This window comes from Ursus americanus, chromosome 19 (assembly GCF_024610735.1).
Source record: "Ursus americanus isolate L20-20 chromosome 19, mUrsAme1.1.p, whole genome shotgun sequence".
Classification (NCBI taxonomy): domain Eukaryota; kingdom Metazoa; phylum Chordata; class Mammalia; order Carnivora; family Ursidae; genus Ursus; species Ursus americanus.
Window position 1 is genome coordinate 35,713,512 of NC_142145.1, and position 20,132 is coordinate 35,733,643.

Sequence of the window (20,132 nt, forward strand, 5' to 3'; positions counted from 1 at the left end):
GATGACACCGCAAAAGCACTGCTGCACCTGCTGCCTCCACTGCAGCCCCTCCCACTTTGTTTCCCCCACTCTTTCTCAAGTTGATTTTATTTGAAGTAAAGCAGAGTGCACAAAACATAAATTTAGAGCTGAATGAGTTATCACACAGCAAATGCCCATGTAACCATGACTCAGGGGAAGAGAGAAAACGTGGCCAGCACCTCACAAGTCCCCCTTGCTCCCATTACCTTGTCCTTCCCCCCCCCCCAAAGGTGATCAATCGCTGTCCTAACCCTTAACACCGAATTGTGTTGCCCGATTCTGGCTTTCCTCAAGATAGCATAATTCCGTATATATTCTTCCGGGACTCTAGCTTGGTACAAATGGTGAGATTCATTCATGTTGTGACTTTTGTTCGTTTCCACTGCTGTAAAGTATTCCATCGTATGATCTACCACATTCCACTGATGATACACACTTAGATTATTTTTAATTCGGAGCCAATACAAAAGTACTATTAGCATTTTTGTCCTTGCCTCTTGATGCACACGTGCATGCATCTGTTAGATACGTCTAGATGTGGATCTGCTGGGTCATGAAGCATGTTAGTGTTCATTTTACTAGATACTGACATGTTTTTCAATGTGGGTTTAACAATTTACACTGCCACCAACACTATATGAGAGTATGAAATGGTATTTCATTAGTTTTGTGTTTTCTTGATTACTAATAAGGTTGAGCATCTTGTCCTATGTTTATTGGTCATCTGGTTGATCTCTTCAAGTCTTTCATCCATTTTCCTTTTCCTTTTTCAATGTGTAGGAGTTATTCACATATTCTGGATCTGAGCATTTTGCTGGTTATAAGTACCATAAATTTCTTCCGTGACTTATCTTTTCCATGTATTTTTCTTTTTACACTCTCTTTTTTTAAATGAACAGGAAGTTTTAAAGTAGTCCCATTTATCAAACTTTCCCTGCATTTCTGGGAGTCTCTATGTCCTGTTTAAGAAATCTTCCCCTCTCTCAAGATCATAATGAATTCTATGTGATCTGCGAGGGGCTTTATTGATTTGCCTTCACATTTATATCTGTAATACACATGAAAATGGTTTTCTATATTGTGTAAGAAAAAGTTAGTTTCAGTTTTACCCTTAAATTATTATCAGGATGACCCAGTACTGTTTACTTTTTTCTTTAGAAGAACATCTTTCTATTATGCAGTGCCATCTTTGTCCTAAATCAAGTGTTCAAGTAGTATGGGACCGGTTATAAATTCCCTATTTTGTTTCACCAATCTGTTTGTCTATCCTTACGAAAGTACCACACTATCTTAATTACTATACTTTCCTGAGAAATTCTGGTAACTGTTATTGCAAATCCTCCAATCTTATTCTTCTACAAAAATGTCTGGCTATTCTGGGTCTTTGCACTTCCAGTTACATTTGAGAACCAATCTGTCAAATATACACACACACTCAAATGTGGTGACTGGAAATTCACTGAATCTATAAATCAATTTGGAGAAAATGAGCATTTTATAATACTGAACTGTCCACCCATAAAGATGGGCATTTTTCCATTACTTAGATCTTTAATTTCTCTCAATAACATTTTAGAACTTCCTTTGAAGAGAGTTTCCGATATTTGATATTTTCTGATTGCACTCTAAGTGGTATTTTAAAAAAACTTATTGCCCACCTTTTGTTAAAAACTGACATAGAAATACAACTGATTTTCATTATAAGTATCAACCGTAAAACAATCAATAGTTATTGATTCTAATCTTTTATCTGTACTTCTGAATTTTCATTATATATAATCATGTCGAATGCAAATAATAAGTTTTATTTCCTTTCCAGTACTTATAACTATTATTTCTTTTGCTTGTCCTCCTTACTCTGGCTAAAACCTCCATCACAACAGTGAATAGAAGTGATAATGGGCATCTGTGTCATGTTCCAGATTTTGAAAGGAACACTTTCAAAATTACTGTTAGACCTAAGAGGCATTGTTTCATTTTGGTTTTGGTAGACACATTTTATCAGATTAAGGAGGTTCCCTTTCATTCATAGTTTACTAGAATTTGTCATCACCAATGACAAATTTTCATCAAATCCCTTTTCTCTATCTACTGAAATAACATAGTTTATCTCTTTTATTCCTGTTAATGTGGTGACATTAAATGATTTTAAAATATTAAATCAACCTACCGTGCTAGCATAAACCAATTTGATTTCAATATATTATTAATATTACATATTGCAGGATTCAGCTAACATTTTATCTAGAATCCTATGTTTATCAATGAAACTGGCCTGTCATATTCCTTTGTCATGTTCTTGTCAGATTTTCATCTCAAAATCATCCTGATCTTATGAAACAAGTTTAATATGTTCCTTCTTTTTCTAGTTATCTAAAAAAGTTTGTGTTAGTTGGCATTATTTCTTCCTTAAATATCTGATACAGTTCATTGTCACGGACACCAACACCTAGAAGTTTAGGACTGTGTGCGTCCATATGTAAAAATTTTAAATCATTTATTTCATTAATTTATTTAATAGTTACAGTACCTTGTTCTGTTTTTCTTGTGTTGGTTTTACTAAATTGTATTTTTCCAGGAATTAATAATTTCATTTAAATTTTTAAGTTATTGAGATAATGTTTATATTATCTACTTATAATTTTTTTAATGTCTGCACGATGTGTGGTAATGTCCTCTTTTTCATTCATGATAGTTATTATTTAGGAAAGGGTTCTTTGATTTTGTTATTCTTTTCAAATAACTAACTTTTGGCTTTGCTGACCCTATACTCTATGTATTCTCTTATGTTAATTTCTGCTCTTTATAGTATATTTTCTTGTGGGGGCGGCACCTATAGTAATGGTACCTTTTTCATACCTTATATGGATTATTTGTCACTCCTCTTATTTTCTTGACTGGTTAATTTTATTAATTTTTTCAAAGAACCAACTTCTGGCTTTCTGTTCTCTCTACTGTATATTTATTAAGTTTCTACTCTTCCTTCTATTTAAGTTTAATTTGCTGTCCTTTTTCAAATTTCTTATGATAGTTCATTTATATTCTATCTTTCAAAAAATTACACGCATTTAAAGCTATCTATTTTCATGTAGGCATGAAATGAGCTGTACCTTACGAGTTCTGATATGCAGTATTTGCATTGTTAACTAGGATAAAATATTTTTTCTTAAAGCACTTAATGCTTTTGGCCTTGAAGTTTACTCTATTTACCAGAGAGTAACTATCAGTCAGGTATCAAATATGGTATGTTTTGTTCTATTCTTTACCCTAAGTATTCCTATATTCTTTTTTTAAAGTTTGCCTCCTATAATAATACACAGTTCTCATTTTTTCTTACTCAATCTAACAACCTTTGTCTTTTAAGCAAAACCCTTAATAGATTTAATTATATACTTGAGTTTAAATCTAGCATCTTATACAAATAGAAATATTTGCCCTTTTTTCTCCTTTCCTTCTTTTAAATTTATATATTTATTATTTATATATATGGACTCCGTACCCAATGTGGGGCCTGACTGAACTCATGACTGCAATATCAAGAGTCACAATGCTCTATCAACTGAGCCAGGCAGGCGCCTCTGAATTTATATTTTTCTAATTTTTACTTTTTCCACTCTACTAAGATTTATCCTCTTCTGGTAGTAACCTTAAAAATTGCAACACGCAACCTTGACTTATTAAAGTCTAATACTAATTGCTATCTTTACCCACGACTTGACAATACATACACACCCCAAAAAAACCATACAACTGTTTAACTCCATTTATCCCCACCCAAGAAAATGCTTTCTTCTCTATTTTTAATTTTATTGATATATTATGTCATATCATTTACATAGTTGACATTAATTTATCTACATATTTACCAATTCCATTGTTCTTCCTTCATTTCTATACCTGATCATTCCAGTGATTTTCTTTCTGCTTAGAGAACATCCTTTAGTGTTTTTTAGCGTGGGTAATGAATTATCACAGTTTCGTTTCTCTTAAAGGTTTTTCTTTTTGAAAGATACCTGTGCTAGGTATAAAATTTTAGGCTTATTTAAAGTTATCTCGGACTTTAAAAGATACCATGTTATTTATTATCTTTTGGCTTCCTTGTTTTTCCTCTTGAGAAGTCAGCTGAGAAGTCAGCTGTCAGACTTACTGTTGCACCTTTGAAGGTAATTTTTATCTTCCCCCTCCACCCCTTTGCTTGTTTTTACAATTCTTTTCTTTAGCTCTGGCTTCCAACAGTTTTATTATGATATGCCCAAGTATGATGTGGCAGGTGTCCTGCTTGAAGGTTCATGAAACTTACTGAATCTGTGCCTTAATGTTTTTAACATTAGTTTTAGAAAATTCTTGGCCATTATACTGTTGAATATCACTACTGCTCTATTCTCTTTCTTATTTTGACTACAATTTGTTGACAATCCTAGACCTCTTTATCTTCTGTATCTCTAACTTATCTGTTCTTTATTTTCCATCCTCCATGCTTCATTCTGGATATTGACTTCTGATCTATAATTCAGCTAACTCTCTCTTCAGCTATGTCTAGTCTGCTGCTAAACTCATCCATCAGGACTTCACTATTTATTACTGTACTTCTCCAGTTCTAGAATTTCCACTTGGTTATTTTCTAATAGATTCTAGTTCTCTGCTTAAATTCTCAACCTTGTTTTTAAATCTCCTTGAACACATTAATATTATGTACAATCATTTTAAAGTCTGTGTCTGATAACTCCATTACCTGGAGTCCTTCTGGGTCTATGTCCATTGTCTACTGTTTTGTTTTCTTTCATATGCCTTGTTTCCTCGGGTGTCTAGTATAAGCCAGACACTGTGTATGAAGTACCATTTAAATATTTACTGGCCTAATAGCTTTCTTCAGAGAGGATTTACATTTGAATCTAGGGGGAGCCAGAGGCAACAGTAAATTCAATTTTCTGGAGTAAGATGGTTTAAACTCGGGCTTCAGTCACCACCAGGACTGATCAACTTCAATTTCATCATTATTTCTAGGAACCTAAAACTAAAGCATGCAGGATGGGTTATCTGACTTGCCACCCCATCCCCAAACACATGATAGGCTCTGGACTCCAGGTTTTCTGCCCCAGCACCAAAAGGCTATCAAAAGTACTATTTATGAACACTACATCCAAAACTAATGATGTACTATATGTTGGCCAATTGAACTTAAATCGCAATGTCAAAACAAAACAAAACAAAAAGTACTATTTAGGTATACACCTTCTGGAATGTGGAATGCATCAAGGTAAAAGTTCCAAGCTTGCTTCTCTGAGTTTTCATCTTCTCCCATAGTTTGGCTCCATAATTCTTTACTGCCTTCTAACCTCTATATGTTTTTAAGGAAATCATTTACACATATGTATTTTTCCTCACTTTTAAATGTCCTCAACTGAAGAGCTGCTCTAAATCACCAAGGCTGCCATCACAGAAACCGGAAGTCTTCCTCATTCTTTTAAATCAGAGTTTCATCCCTATCATTCCACAGAAACAATTTTATCTAAGTTCCAACAGCCACCATACACTGAAATCCACGGGTCAATTTAGAGACGTCATCCTTCATCGCAGCAGAATTTAACGGAGTTGACCACTTATTTCTTAAACATTCCCTTGACTTCCATATACTTTCCCCCTCATACCTCAGGTTTTCTTACCCTTTTGCTAGATCTTCCTCCTCTTCTCACTCTTCAAAAGCTGAAATGTCAATCATCTAACCTAACCTCTTTTTCATCTCATCCACTCCGAAGGCTATCTCAACCAACCCCGTGCCTTTAAATTCACTTGTCCAAGTTCATAGCTCCAGCTTCAACCTCTACCCTGAATTCCAGGCTTTTATAAGTATATGCTAATTGATTTCTTTCCCCATATTTCTATTTTCCTCTTCTTTCTATCTTGGCAAGTATTACTGTAAATGAGATGGCTGCTCAGGCCTAAATTCTTACTCCTCCCTTTCTCTTTTACTCCATATCCAACCCATCAGCATTCTGGTAGGTTCCATCATAAAAAATGCAATCAGAATTTTAAAACTTCTTCATCTGTGGTAGCCTAGCCCATGCCACTATCATCCTCTGCATGAATTCTCTGTGGCTGGAAAATGTAAATTGGTAAAACCAGTGTGGGAGCAGTTTAAAAAAAAAAAAAATTGAGTGAAATAAAAAAGTGCATACCTCTCAGCACAATAATTTCACTTCTACTGTTGAACACTTTTGGCCATAACCCTTGGTAACAAATACATTTTATGTTAATCTAATACACACATCCTGAAATAATGATTAATGAAAAAATACTTTACATAAAACACACTCTATCTTCTACTTCACTAATTAAAATGCTAACAGGTATTCACTAGACTGATTTTATGATCCATTAATGAGTAAAGGGTCCTGAACTGTAATCTGAAAAGCATTGTTCTACAGAAAACTGTTAACATCTGTAGAAGAGAATACATGTAAAAGGATGTTTACAGAGACACTATAACCATAAAATATGTACACATAAAGTAAAAGAACAATAGATAAATTATGGCATATTCATACAATGGACTTCTACAAAGCAGTTAAAATGAATGATCCAGAACTACATGCACTGACATGGATAAATCTCAAAATCAATGTGTGAGCAAAAACAATTTTTAAAAAGCTGCAGAAGGATCTGTGCCTATGCTGTACTACCATTTGTTAAGTTAAAAATATAAAACTATAAACTATGTTATTCATATATAGAGACATGAAGAAGTATTTCTAAACATGAACAGTAATGATAAATGGAAAAACCAGAACGATGGTTAAAGAGAACTGGGGAGGAGGATACAAAGGGATTCAACTGTAGCCATAAAGTTTTAGAGCTAAAAGCAAAATATAAAGAAAATATGGCAACTTAAGATTCAGCAAGGCTGGTGGTTGGTACAAAAGTTTGTTATCTCCTATAGCTTCCTGAATGTTTATATCAATTTATTTTTAAAAAATAACAGTTAGGGGGCGCCTGGGTGGCACAGCGGTTAAGCGCCTGCCTTCGGCTCAGGGCGTGATCCTGGCGTTCTGGGATTGAGCCCCACATCAGGCTCCTCTGCTATGAGCCTGCTTCTTCCTCTCCCACTCCCCCTGCTTGTGTTCCCTCTCTCGCTGGCTGTCTCTATCTCTGTCAAATAAATAAATAAAATCTTTAAAAAAAAAAAAAAAAAAAACAGTTAGGGGTGCCTGGGTGGCACAGTGGTTAAGTGTCTGCCTTCAGCTCAGGGCGTGATCCCGGCGTTATGGGATCGAGCCCCTCCTCCACTATGAGCCTGCTTCTTCCTCTCCCACTCTCCCTGCCTGTGTTCCCTCTCTTGCTGGCTGTCTCTATCTCTGTCAAATAAATAAATAAATAATCTTTAAATAAAATAAAATAAAATAAAATAAAATAAAATAAAATAAAATAAAATAAAATAAAAAATAATAAAGAAAGAGAAGTCTAGTTTTTCCAAAAGAAAAAATAAATAAACTTTCTAAGAGATACCTAGTAAAAGATGGAAAATACATGACAAAAAATACTTTAAGACAAATATCTTGAAGCATAATTTTTATTTTTTAAAATATTTTATTTATTTGGGGCGCCTGGGTGGCACAGCGGTTAGGCGTCTGCCTTCAGCTCAGGGCGTGATCCCGGCATTAGGGGATCGAGCCCCACATCAGGCTCTTCCGCTATGAGCCTGCTTCTTTCTCTCCCACTCCCCCTGCTTGTGTTCCCTCTCTCGCTGGCTGTCTCTATCTCTGTCGAATAAATAAATAAAATCTTTAAAAAAAAAAAATATTTTATTTATTTGAGAGAGAGACAGAGAGAGCACAAATGGGGGGAGGGACAGAGGGAGAGGGACAAGCAGATGGAGCCAGACTTGGGGCTCTATCCCAGGACCCTGAGATCATGACCTGAGCCAAAGTCAGACGCTGAACTGACTGAGCCACCCAGGCGCCCCAAGCATACATTTTTTAAAGATTCTATTTATTTTTTTATTTATTTGAGAGAGAGAAAGAGAGAGAGAATGCATGAGCTGGGGGGAGGGGCAGAGGGAGTGGGACAAGCAGACTCCCTGCTGAGCAGGGAGCCTGAACCAGGGCTCCATCCCAGGACCTTGGGATCATGACCTGAACAGAAGGGAGATGCTATACCGACTGAGCCACCCAGGCGCTCCCCTCCCCGAGCATGTTTTTAAACTACGAATTATCTCGTCTCTCTGAGGCAAAAGACAGAACAACAAGAACAACAACAACAAAATCAGGGAATTTGCTAAAGTTCTATAACAGAAAATTTACATTTCATGAAGCAGGTAGAAACCAAATCAGAAGACCAATCAGAGGTATGGTAGAAACCAAATCAGAGGTATGAAAAAGTAATATTTATACTAGAATGTACACAACAGTTTTATTTAACTGAAACAAAACACTTTATCAGCCTTAGAAATACCAATTATTTATAGAGCAATATCAGTTACTGAAAATACCTGGGAAATGTAAAATCTTAAAAATTATAAGCAAAGCAACCTCCACAAATTCATCATAATCATCTAGAGGAGCTTATCTGAGAAAACAAATATAATTTTACTAAATACATTATTTTAATCTGTTTCCAGAATTTAACTTAGCATTAAAAGGAATGGTTAAGAAAATGAGAAAAAATAACTTCCAGCAATCAGGTAGAGAAAAAAGAGAAATAAGAGCCAGACCTGGATCCAAACTCAATTTAATTACCCTGGGCCACAGCAATTTTTTTGAAGAACTTTAACAGCAACAGCCTGCTTCATGGAACTGATTATTTTTTAAAAATTTATTTACTGTGAGAGAGAGAGAGAGATTGCACACATGCAGGAGTGGAGGGAGGGGTAAAGAGAGAGAGAATCTCCAGCAGACTCCCCGCTGAGTACAGAGTCTGACACGGGGCTCGATCCCAGGACCCTGAGATCATGACCTGAGCTGAAACCAAGAGCCGGATACTTAACCAACTGAGCCACCCACACACCCCAGAACCGATTATTTTTTAAACGACAGTTAAATTTCCTTTAAAAACTAGAAAGATTAAAATGCTACCATTATACTAAATATCTCACAAATATTTATATGTATAAAAATAGTAAAGTGGAGGGTTTTGTGTCTACGTTGTTTAAATGCCAGATAACAATGACAAAAACTTAGCAATAAAAAACTTAAATAAAAAATTCAAGAGAATAGCTCAAAGACAGTCTAGAATATTTCCCTGGAAGAAGAAAAAAGATAAGAAAAGACAAAAATATAAGAGACCAAGAGAATCAATTCAAGTAGTCCAAAAAAACAGAAGGATGGGACATGCAAGAGACCTGTCCAATGGGGATGCACATGACTAACCAGAATGCACACCTTTAGTACCATAAGCACACAATCTGGCTGACTTGAAGGATGCTGGTACAAAATGCCTTTAACCTACCAGTGGCAGCGAACAGAGGAAACAGAACAGTCGATGACACCAAAGTGACGCAGTCCACAAAATGCAGGCTGAGGAAAGATAGAAGATACTTTGCCTGGTCTTCGGGGAGAAAAATAAAAAGGGAACCTACAGAGACTAAGAGAGGCTTAAGAGACATGTGCACCATTTGCAATGTGTGGACCTTATTTAGATCCTGATAAAAACACTACAAAAAAAGAAACATATGACATCACTAGGGAAATCTGAACACTAATTGGGTATTTCATGTTATTACGGAGTCACTGTTAATTATTTTTTTAGGTATGAAATGGTATCATGACCTTCCTTCCTATAGGAGTCTTTGAGAGATACATGCTGAAATATTTACAAATGGTACACCTTTGCCTGGAACTGGAGAATCTGCTTCTAATCACACTTAGCTACTTATTCACAGAAGGCCACGAACCACAGGGGCTTTACCATAGGGCTGCTGTTGTCAAGTTAGCTGGCTAATTCCGGAGCTAATGACCCAAGTGAGAGTAAAAAACCAAATTTGAAATCACAGTGTATTTTCTAAAAATGACACTAAGAGTGACACTCCATCACTTATACTGTGCTCTACTGGTAGAACATACAGACCAACCCTACTACAGCAGGAAGAAGATACACAGAGGTGTAAACACCAGGAGACAGAGATTGTTGGGGGATATATAAAAGGGTATAAGTAAGAGACAAGACTATTAGGCATTTCTAAACCGAGGTAAGGAACACATGAGGATTCCTTAGACTACTGTCTCTTTTTGTACACACTTGAAATTCCCCACAAAGTTATGCAAACAAAAAACTTTAAAAGATACCTGCACAGAGATGGAGCAAGAAGGTGTAAAAAGGCTACCCAGTGACAGTAGCGACTTTGTTCCAACTTGCTCAGCAGCCCACTCCCACAGAGACCAAACGGTTGGCGAGAAGGACTGAGTATCAGCAGCTTGTGCAAAGTGAGACTTTCAAATCTAGGCAGTCCTCATCAAGCCCGAAATTCAGTGCACAAGCATGTGTATCACACCATTTAAACACTGTTCAAAACATAAATGCTTAATAAAATGTATTAAACAGTAATGTACATAGGGGAATATTCTACCAGAACAATAATAATCAAGGCTCTTTTTAGCACAGACGCCATTAACATTTCAACTGCAGGATTCCCTGAACGGTGTAGCTTTCTTCAGTAACTTTTATATTGTTCAGGAGAGTTAACAACTTGGGAAAACTTAAGAGTACAACGAAGCTTCTTTTGACTGATCGCCACTTAACCAATCTGCTGGATGAACACACTGATACTCTCCACCCCCCACAAAGTTTAACTTTTATATGCACAACATTAAATGGTGGCGTTCTAGGACTCATTCACAGCTGTGCCATGTACTAAACTATAATTGCTTTTGCTTTCTCTGAACAACTTTTTAAAGTTTTCCCTGGAATTATGTTTTCCCTGCTATGGTTTTCTATGTACTTATTAAACGCATCCCAAACTCCCCATCGTCTAAATGTCTTCCAGAGGCATTCAGCTGTACCATCATCTGTCTTCTTGAAGTCTCTCCTGGACTGTGTGTCCTGCTTCCATCTGGGTGGTTACCTCTTCGCCTAACAACTCCCATCCAGGGCTCTCCCTTCACCATCCTCGAGGGATTCCCACAACATTTGTTTTATGCCAAATCTCCTGTCTTCCGCATCCTGTGTCCATCTTGTCCCGAGTTTAGGTCCTCATTTGGTAGAGCATAATCTCCAGTAACTTTCCAAGAAAGGGTGCATGGATGGGGCGCCTGGGTGGCACAGCGGTTAAGCGTCTGCCCTCAGCTCAGGGCGTGATCCCGGCATTAGGGGATCGAGCCCCACATCAGGCTCCTCTGCTATGAGCCTGCTTCTTCCTCTCCCACTCCCCCTGCTTGTGTTCCCTCTCTCGCTGGCTGTCTCTATCTCTGTCAAATAAATAAATAAAATCTTTAAAAAAAAAAAAAAGAAAGGGTGCATGGCAGTTCGATGTTATGACACTGCACATTTCCAAAAATGTCCTTTTTTAACCTATGCATTTGATTGCAAGTGTGGACAGATATGGAATTCTAGGCTCGCAAATCTTTCCCTCTGGAATTTTGCTCCTTTGTTTCCAGGATTGCTGCTGAGTTGCATTAAGCTTTGCCCTTTTTTTCTTTCTTTCTTTTTAAACTCAAAACACTCTTCTGTTCTCCTAGTGTATCTTTTGAATAGTATCCTATTCTTGTTTTATGGTTGTAATACATTTTATTTCATTGGGATTAATTCTTTTTAAGTTTTTTTTCTCCCTGAATAGTTTTTTCCTTCCTCCAACTTGCGTATTTCTCTTTTGGGGACTATATTTTTCATGTTTGGGGGTTTCTTGTGATTGTCTAGTATTCCTTGGTTACATATTTGTTATAAAAATAGGGAACCAAAAAGCTGAATATTAGCTCGGAGTGATGATGCCTCGTCCTACTCTATCAAGAATCATCCTGCAATCTCTTGCCTGGAGAAAGATGGCCTGGCTGTTGGCATTAATGGGAGGGCAAGGTGGCTAGGGTCTCAGAAGCCAAATGTGTATGCTCACTTGCTCCATGTGTTTTCTGTATAGGTCCTTTGCTTTTAATAGGGCCTGCTGTCCTCTAACCCAAATATCTTATTTACCTTCTTCATATGCAACAACTGGGCCTCTTAACATTGGTGGTGGGAATGTAAATTGGTACAATCATCCTGGAAAAATGTTTGGCAGCACATACTAATGCTATATAAATGTATAACCTATTCCTTTCCCCTGTACATACCAAATAGAAACGAGAACCTAAGTCCTCCAAAAGACATGCACAAGAATGTCACAACTGCATTATTCATAACAGTCAAAAGGTGGAAACAACCCAAATGTCTATCAATGTGTAAATAAATTATGGAATATTCACTCACATAACACATATATCTTGATGTGGATGATGATTAGACAGGTATATATGTATATGTAAAAATTCAGTAATCTGTACACCTATGACTGTATACATTACAGTTTTAAGTTATATACATCTTAAAAGAATCTTTTTTTAAAAAGCTGATTACAGGAATGTTTTGAGAAATTTAAAATCCCCTACTAATCTACTGAGACAAATCATTATTTTCCAAAGCCTAAAATTTATAGCCTAATGATCAGTAGTATTTTTATCAGTATTTAATTATTTAAAAGTGGGTAAGTAGTAACTTAGTGATACAACATTCACTTTAAGAACAGTCAACACTACTGGGAATTCAGAACACACTTTCATTCAAATTCAATGCTGTCAGTACCACACTAGGTACTTACCCTTCTAACCTGACGTCTGGTAAAGATCTGTTGAGCGCGATCATCTCACTCGCCATTAAATTGAACTGATTGATTTTAAACATCTCTTTCATCTTTTCTTGATCCTCTTTAGGAATGACAACTGGTTTCCCCATTTCTCCAGGACCTTCATGAGGCTTTTGTACTGGCTCTAGAACTAAGAATATGGAAGAAACTTAACATCAATTTTATAACAATTGATAAATGTTTCTGTTTAATAACGAGTTTAAATTGTACCCTCAACAACCAGAGCCATCTCTGAGCCCATCCTCTCCCAGTCTGTAAAACCTCCTAGGGGCTGCCCTGTCCTCCTCCTTCCACACTAGTGTCCTCACTCAAGATCTCCTCACCCTGCACTACTCACCTGAATCACCCACAGCCTTGGCATTCCCATCTCAAATATCACTACCACATTAACCTCTCTAAAGCATGACCTTCGTTGTGGTATTCCTATGATCTCCTAGAGTCTACTCTTCAATATGGAATTTAACCTAACTTTCCAAACCCAACACCTGCTTGGCCCTCTACCATGCCACTCCCCACACCCACTCCAGTACTTAATCCTTCAGTCAAACAGCAACTCACTACTTTCCTTAACATGTGCCTCATGTTTTCCTGCTTTGGCACCTTTGCTCACAGAGGTCCCTCCCATAACACCTCCCCAGTCTTATTTCTGTAATACCAAACACCTACTTGTCTTTTAAGGACCAGCTAAAACAGCTTCTCTTGTCTGAAGCTTTTCCAAATCTCTCTATAGTGATCATCCACTACTCCTGACTGCCACATCATTCCATCAAGGGCTCTTACGTCTCTAATCAATTGCTACCTCCTATAACGATTGTTAACCTGTCTTGTGGGCCCCCCACTAGATTACATCTTTTTATCTCAGGTTCGACTCATTCGTGTACTTTTTGTGGAATTCAGCATGATGTCCTATAGAAGTTTTATTAACTATATGCTGAATTAGTATGTGAGCAAAGTGCTATTCAAAATAAATCAAAATGAAATCCCAGAATTGATAATAGACATTATAATAAGCATTAAGCAAGGTGGAGCATCATGAAAGAGAATTCTAATCAGAAGTAACGTTATCTCTTGATATATACATAAAAAGAGTAATATTCAGGGTTACATGGGTGGCTCAGTCAGTTAAGTGTCTGCCTTCAGCTCAGGTCATGATCTCAGGTTGGGCTCCCTATTCAGCGGGGAGTCTGCTTCTCCCACTCCCTTTGCCCCAGCCCCACTCATGCATGTGAGCACTCCTCGCTCAGATAAATAACATTTTTTAAAAAATTAAATTAAATTAAAAAAGAGTAATATTCAGCAATTTCCAAATATTGTTTTTTGTTTTACACTTTTGAGGTCTTCAAAAGTGTTCCAAGAAAAACAAGTTCTCAGATATATTAAACTTGGAAAAAAGTGTATTAAACTTCTCATCTAAAAGGCATGGATAGAGAATGAGATAAGGTCAAGAATGGGATAAAAATACCTGTTTTGTACATTACTTGTTTATTTTTAAAGCTGAAATTTTTATTCTCCCGTTGTTTATTTTTTTAGGCACCTCTAAAAAGTCTTTGCACAAAAATAGAGACATCAAGGCAGTAAACAAACCATCTCTCTTCAGCCAGGTTTCATCTGCCCAAGAATAGCACTAGTGGGTAAATCTGACCTGTAAGATGGTTGTTTCAGATGGTGGTACAAAGCAACTGTAGAATACGAAATTATTGTGTCTTCAACAACTCTGTCTAGAATATAAAAACCTATCTTAGACAACCATCAAGAAAAAAATGGTATAAAATAATTTTGTCCCTGTTGTCAGAATGAACTGTGATTTTAGGAGGGCATTAAAATATCAGGAAATAACTAAAATTATAGAAAACTCATGTAAAACCATTTTAAAAAACAAATCCTGCCTAATGTTTGCCAAGTAACTAAGCTCTTTATTTTTTTATTATGTGTTTTTGAGAGAGAAAGCACGTGTGCGTGCAAGTCGGTGGCGGAGGGGGGGGGGAGATAGAGAGAGAATCCTGAGTAGTCTCCATGCCCAGCCTGGACTTGAGGTGGGGCTCGATCTCATGACCCTGAGATCAGGACCTGAGTCAAAATCGAGAATCGGATGCTTAACTGACTGGGCCACCCAGGTACCCCAGAGAGAGAATCTTAAGCAGGCTCCACATTCAGTACGGAGCCTGATGCAGGGCTCGATCTCATGATCTTGTGATCATGACCTCAGCCAAAATCAACAGTCTGGCACATAACTAATTAAGGCACGCAGGCACCCCAAAGCTCTTTAAATATTAGGGTTGATAGATTTCAAAAACTGTCAGTGACAAGTGTAATAAAAACTATAATACAAGTACAGATGTATAATCCCCATATACAATTTTAAATGTTAAAAATCATAAATTATAAAACTCTTAGGGTCAATTCTACTTACTTACCTGTCTCTGGAAAAAAATAAAAAGAGCAACCAACAGATTTGGGGATTGGGACGTTCAGGGGTCAACAAAAAGCAGCAGAGTTCTGGAGGTGGCAATCATCCTGTGTGCATGGCAGAGTTAACACAAGGAGTAAGTAGGAGACATCTAGTGGCCCTGATTATAAGTATCTTTCAGTTACCTGAGCCCTATTTTAGTATAAGATAAGATGATGCTTTAAAGAAAGGTTAAAATGGAAAAAACAAAACATTTTTATGCTGTTTAAAAATTAAGAATATTAAGTTATACAGAACACCATCTAGAACATATTTTTGCTGGGGTGAGGTGGTGGGGGTTGGGGGAGGTGGATCCTGAACTTGATCAAGCCTCTGGACCTACCTACCAATTCACAGAAAATATAGGCACTGAAGGACATGACAAAAAATGTTAAAGGGATGTAAATCCTGACTGTGGGAACCTGGAAAAAAGAAACAACCCAATTTCTTTGTCAACAACAACAAAAAGATTGAAACGGAGGACAGAGAAAAAGAAGTATCCATGTATCCATGCCACAAGACTAGTCTTGAATTGACAACTGTTGAAGCCAGATGGTGGGTATATGGGAGTTCTATTTTCTCTACTTTTGTTTATGTTTGACATTCTCCATGGGGGTTGGGGGAACATGAAGGAGGACTCCGGATATTATTACTGTGAGGATTAGTAAGTATAAACTTGATTGCTTACAGAATAAGAGACTATATAGCCAGAATGTTAAAATCTTGCCCCATCCTTATGAAGTAAAACTCTGGCTTTAAGATGTTAAAGAAGCAAACAAAACTGTACAACATATACAATCCTATTATTGCCACATTTTACTGATTTGACCACCTAGTACTTACTAATAATCTGAATATCTAGTATAATGTCCACCCTGTATCATTTAACCTAATGGTACACATGAGATCTCCAAGCTACAGTGGAAATTACCAAGAATTGTATGATTATTACATGACTTACAGAATCCACCACAATACTCTAATTTAGAGATTATAATATCCTAAAGAATTAAATGCACTAGTCAATTAGTTTTCATTGGCAAAGAGCTCAGGATAAAATGCATGTGGATAGTGAATATATTTTTACTACTACTGTGCTTGCAGATTAAATGGTAAGCATTAACTTTCCATGCATTCTACTTACCAGTCTTTTATGTAAATTAAAAGTGAGTTCAGTGAAATTTTTGTTAGAGCAACCGAAATGGGGTTTGGATATCATTTCCTGAACTGAAAAGAAAATTTTTCTTGGCAAAAAATTTTACATGCAGTTCATTTCTAAGAATCAAATCAACTTTGACAAGGGAGAGACTAAAATGTTAATCCAAAGTATTATATGAGAACAAATGTGTTTTATATTCAGGTAAACTTCATTTCTAAGGCAATGTAGTATCGTGTTTTAAAAACTTAATTACCAAGAAAACTACAGATTCACTCTGAATGCCACCAAATCATATCAATATACACAAACCACATGATATACCTTTGAATGTACTCTAATAAATCTTAGAAATTTTTAATTTGTGTTTTTCTCATATAAGTAAAATAAAGAAGTATAAAGCTATGATACCTTTGGGGGGAAAATACTAATAAAAGGCTAAAATCATTTCTCCCAAATGATTTTATCTTATTACACAATTATCACCTTTACTGTTTTTAGGCATTATATTTTACCTACCCCAAAATATTTTTTCTACATTTTAACAATCTCTAAAAATGGGATGTGGCTTACAATAACTGGAATGTTTTTGCTTTCTTAGTAGTATATAAAATATTAAACAAAAGTATGTAAGATGGTAATGAAATACAGCAAATTACCTGATTTTTTTTTTTAAGATTTTATTTATTTATTTGACAGTGACAGCCAGCAAGAGAGGGAACACAAGCAGGGGCGTGGGAGAGGAAGAAGCAGGCTCCCAGCAGAGGAGCCTGAGGCGGGGCTCGATCCCAGAACGCCGGGATCATGCCCTGAGCCGAAGGCAGATGCTTAATGACTGCGCCACCCAGGCGCCCCTACCTGATTTTTTTTAACATCAAAATTATAGGGGTGCCTGGGTGGTTCAGTGGATTAAGGGTCCGACTCTGATTTCAACTTGGGTCATGATCTCAGGGTCATGAGATCGAGCCTGGCATCAGGCTCCGTGCTGAGCATGGAGCCTGCTGAAGATTCTCTCTCTCCCTCTGCCCCCCTACCACTTCCCCCTTGTGTGCACGTGTGCTCTCTCTCCCTCTCTCAAAAAAAAAAGAAAAGAAAAGAAGAAAAAAAAACAAAGAAACACATCAAAATTATATAGCAAAATTCACTGATAACTCAATGCTACCTCAAATCCTTGTTGGTTTCAACCCTCATTCCAATTTTATGCTTGATTTATTTGCACTGTGTTCAGCACATAAAACTCTATACATGCAAAAAAACCTGTAAGTTTCTGAAAGCCTTTACTAACAGTATTTTTAGGTTTTAATCATCAAAAGGCTTGCTGATGTTTGATAATTGAAAAACTTCTAGCACACACATATGACAACTTGAATCACTAACATCTTAATGACCTGAAAATTGAGTACAGTGCTGGCATGAAAGATCAATTCCTACCTGAAACTGTATCTGTAAAAATACTCGTATTCTATACAACATCCAAATCCATAAATTGAACAAATGAGCTAATTCGAAAGGCAGAAGGGCAACAAAAATATTCCCAGGACACAACCCACACTAACCTCAGTTTTTCAAGGGGAGTCTGTCTAATTCTCCAGCAAGAAAAGAACTTTGCTATTCTCAGATAGCCTGGGGTATAAAATGCCAAATATAAAGTGGTCAGCAAAACAAACCAAAACCAATCCTTCTGTAATCACGAAGACTGACCCATTGTTACCTGAAGTAGGCAAGTAACAAGTAAATCCTAGAAAATGGATTATCAATGACAATCTTTTAAGAGATTCAGCAGTATGGTAAAGATAATCAATCCATTCCACTTAAAAACAGGACCCCTTTATTCACAATATAAAGACCAGAATTTGATTAATTTCACCAAATGAGCACGCAGAGCAGTTCAAAGAATGTTCAGAAATCAGATCTTTACAATACTGAAACAGTAATTCTGGAGTGTCCTATCTGTTCATTGCTCTCTGCCTTTTGCTTTTGTTTTGGTTTTTCAAATGCCATAAAAACCAAAGATCCTGGAGACTTCATGGTACTGTCAAGAGACCTCCAATATTCTGATCACTGGGTGCACCTGCTTATCCACTACGAAGGCCCACGTCCTTGGTGCCCTCAGCTATGTGTCCTTGCCCAGCCACCTCAGGGCGAGTTCCTCAGGGGTGCTCACTGCAAGCCCTTCCCAGCCTTCTGCCAAGAACCTGCTGACTTCAGGGTGCCGACACCACCTGCGACCTCCCAGCTCCTACCGCACTGAAACTTCACAGCCAGCAGATTTTTTAAGCCTTTCTTTCTTAGCATCAACTGTCCCCCTTCCTCAAATCATTTTCCCCCTTTCCCGTCAACTCCTTAAGGCTATAAGGAACAAAGCTGCAAAGAGACACTTTAAAGCCCCCTCTGGAACTGCCACCCTCCCACTAGGTCTCCCTTCATACGGTCTCCTCACCCTCAGGCATACTGCTCAGTCCCTTTCTCTTGTCCTCCTCTCCTTCTCAGTCACCCCACCAAACACCCAGATCCCCGCCGTGGCCACTGTAAAGCTTCTTCATCGTTTTTCTCCACAACACACAGGCCCCTTCCTCTGGACTTAACTAAAATCTGTCCTCCCCCAGAGCCCGCTAGCCTCACAAACCTCTTCTGGGAGAACTGGTCATTCTTTCTCAGGAGGTTCCGACAAGGGCTCACAGCTTCACGCTATTACTCCCAGACCATTTCTCCTTTACGTAGTACTTTTGTACTTTGTATAAAAGCCACTTCTTGTCTTTGATGCTCATGCCACAGTAGCTTTCAGGACTGTACTAACCTTGGCAATTTCTTCAAATACAATCCTTTTCTTATGGCTTTGATGCCTCACTACCTCATCTGCTAAGAATGTGCTCCTTCAGGTAATTACATTTTCCCTTGTATTTTAAACCTCCCCCTTACGGTACATAAAAATACACGCATACATATGACTTTGCCTCCATTCCTTTAGTGCACTACACCTTTTCTTCTTTGTTTTTTCTTTTTGTTAAGATTCTGTTTGTAAGTAATCTCTTTACCCAATGTAGGGCTCAAACTCACAACCGCGAGAGCAAGCATTGCATGCTCCACTGACTGAACCAGCCAGGCGCCCATGCAACACCCCTTTTCCTCTGTGTGGAAGCTTCCCGAGAGTAAGCTACACTGCATCTCTACTCCTGCATGGGGACATCAAATCTGCTGGTATTGAAGTGGCACCCGCCAGGGTCAAAGGAAATCGCATTACCAAACATAAACAAACACCTTATCTTCATCTCACAAAATCTCAGACAAACAACACTCCTGAGTTTTCATGACCGCCCTCCCCCTGGCAGCCCCTTCCACCTCTGACTTCCTGAGAAGCCTCTCTTCCTTTACTGACCTCCAGGAAGCTCTCCAACACTGGGTCTGTCTTGTCTAAGTCTACACGTGCTCCTGGCACAGTCTTCTGCACAGACAAGGCTTACACTACTACCTATGTTCTGCACCTTGAACAACTGTCTTCTGTAGTCAAATACTTCCAACCAAGCTCATCCTGCCACTTTCCATCAAAGCTGCCCCACCTCTGGGGGCCTACCCTCCTGCCAATTCATCAAATAGGGAAACCTGAAAGATATCTCAAACTCTGCTTTTATTACTACCCACATTCAGCGGTTCCCCATGTTATATAAATTCCACCACTGACATACTTCTCA

At 37.7% G+C, this 20,132-nt stretch overlaps 1 protein-coding gene across 4 annotated transcripts in view; it reads right to left on the reverse strand.

Moving 5' to 3' along the window:
- The window catches only part of GALNT1 (polypeptide N-acetylgalactosaminyltransferase 1), a 124,919-nt gene that overhangs the window by 43,385 nt on the left and 61,402 nt on the right, over positions 1-20,132 (reverse strand). For all 4 annotated transcript variants that reach the window (XM_087869869.1, XM_087869871.1, XM_045777852.2 and 1 more), the window contains one exon: positions 12,797-12,971. In XM_087869869.1, coding sequence (XP_087725995.1) covers positions 12,797-12,971 — 175 coding nt within the window. The remainder of the gene's footprint in view (positions 1-12,796; positions 12,972-20,132) is intronic.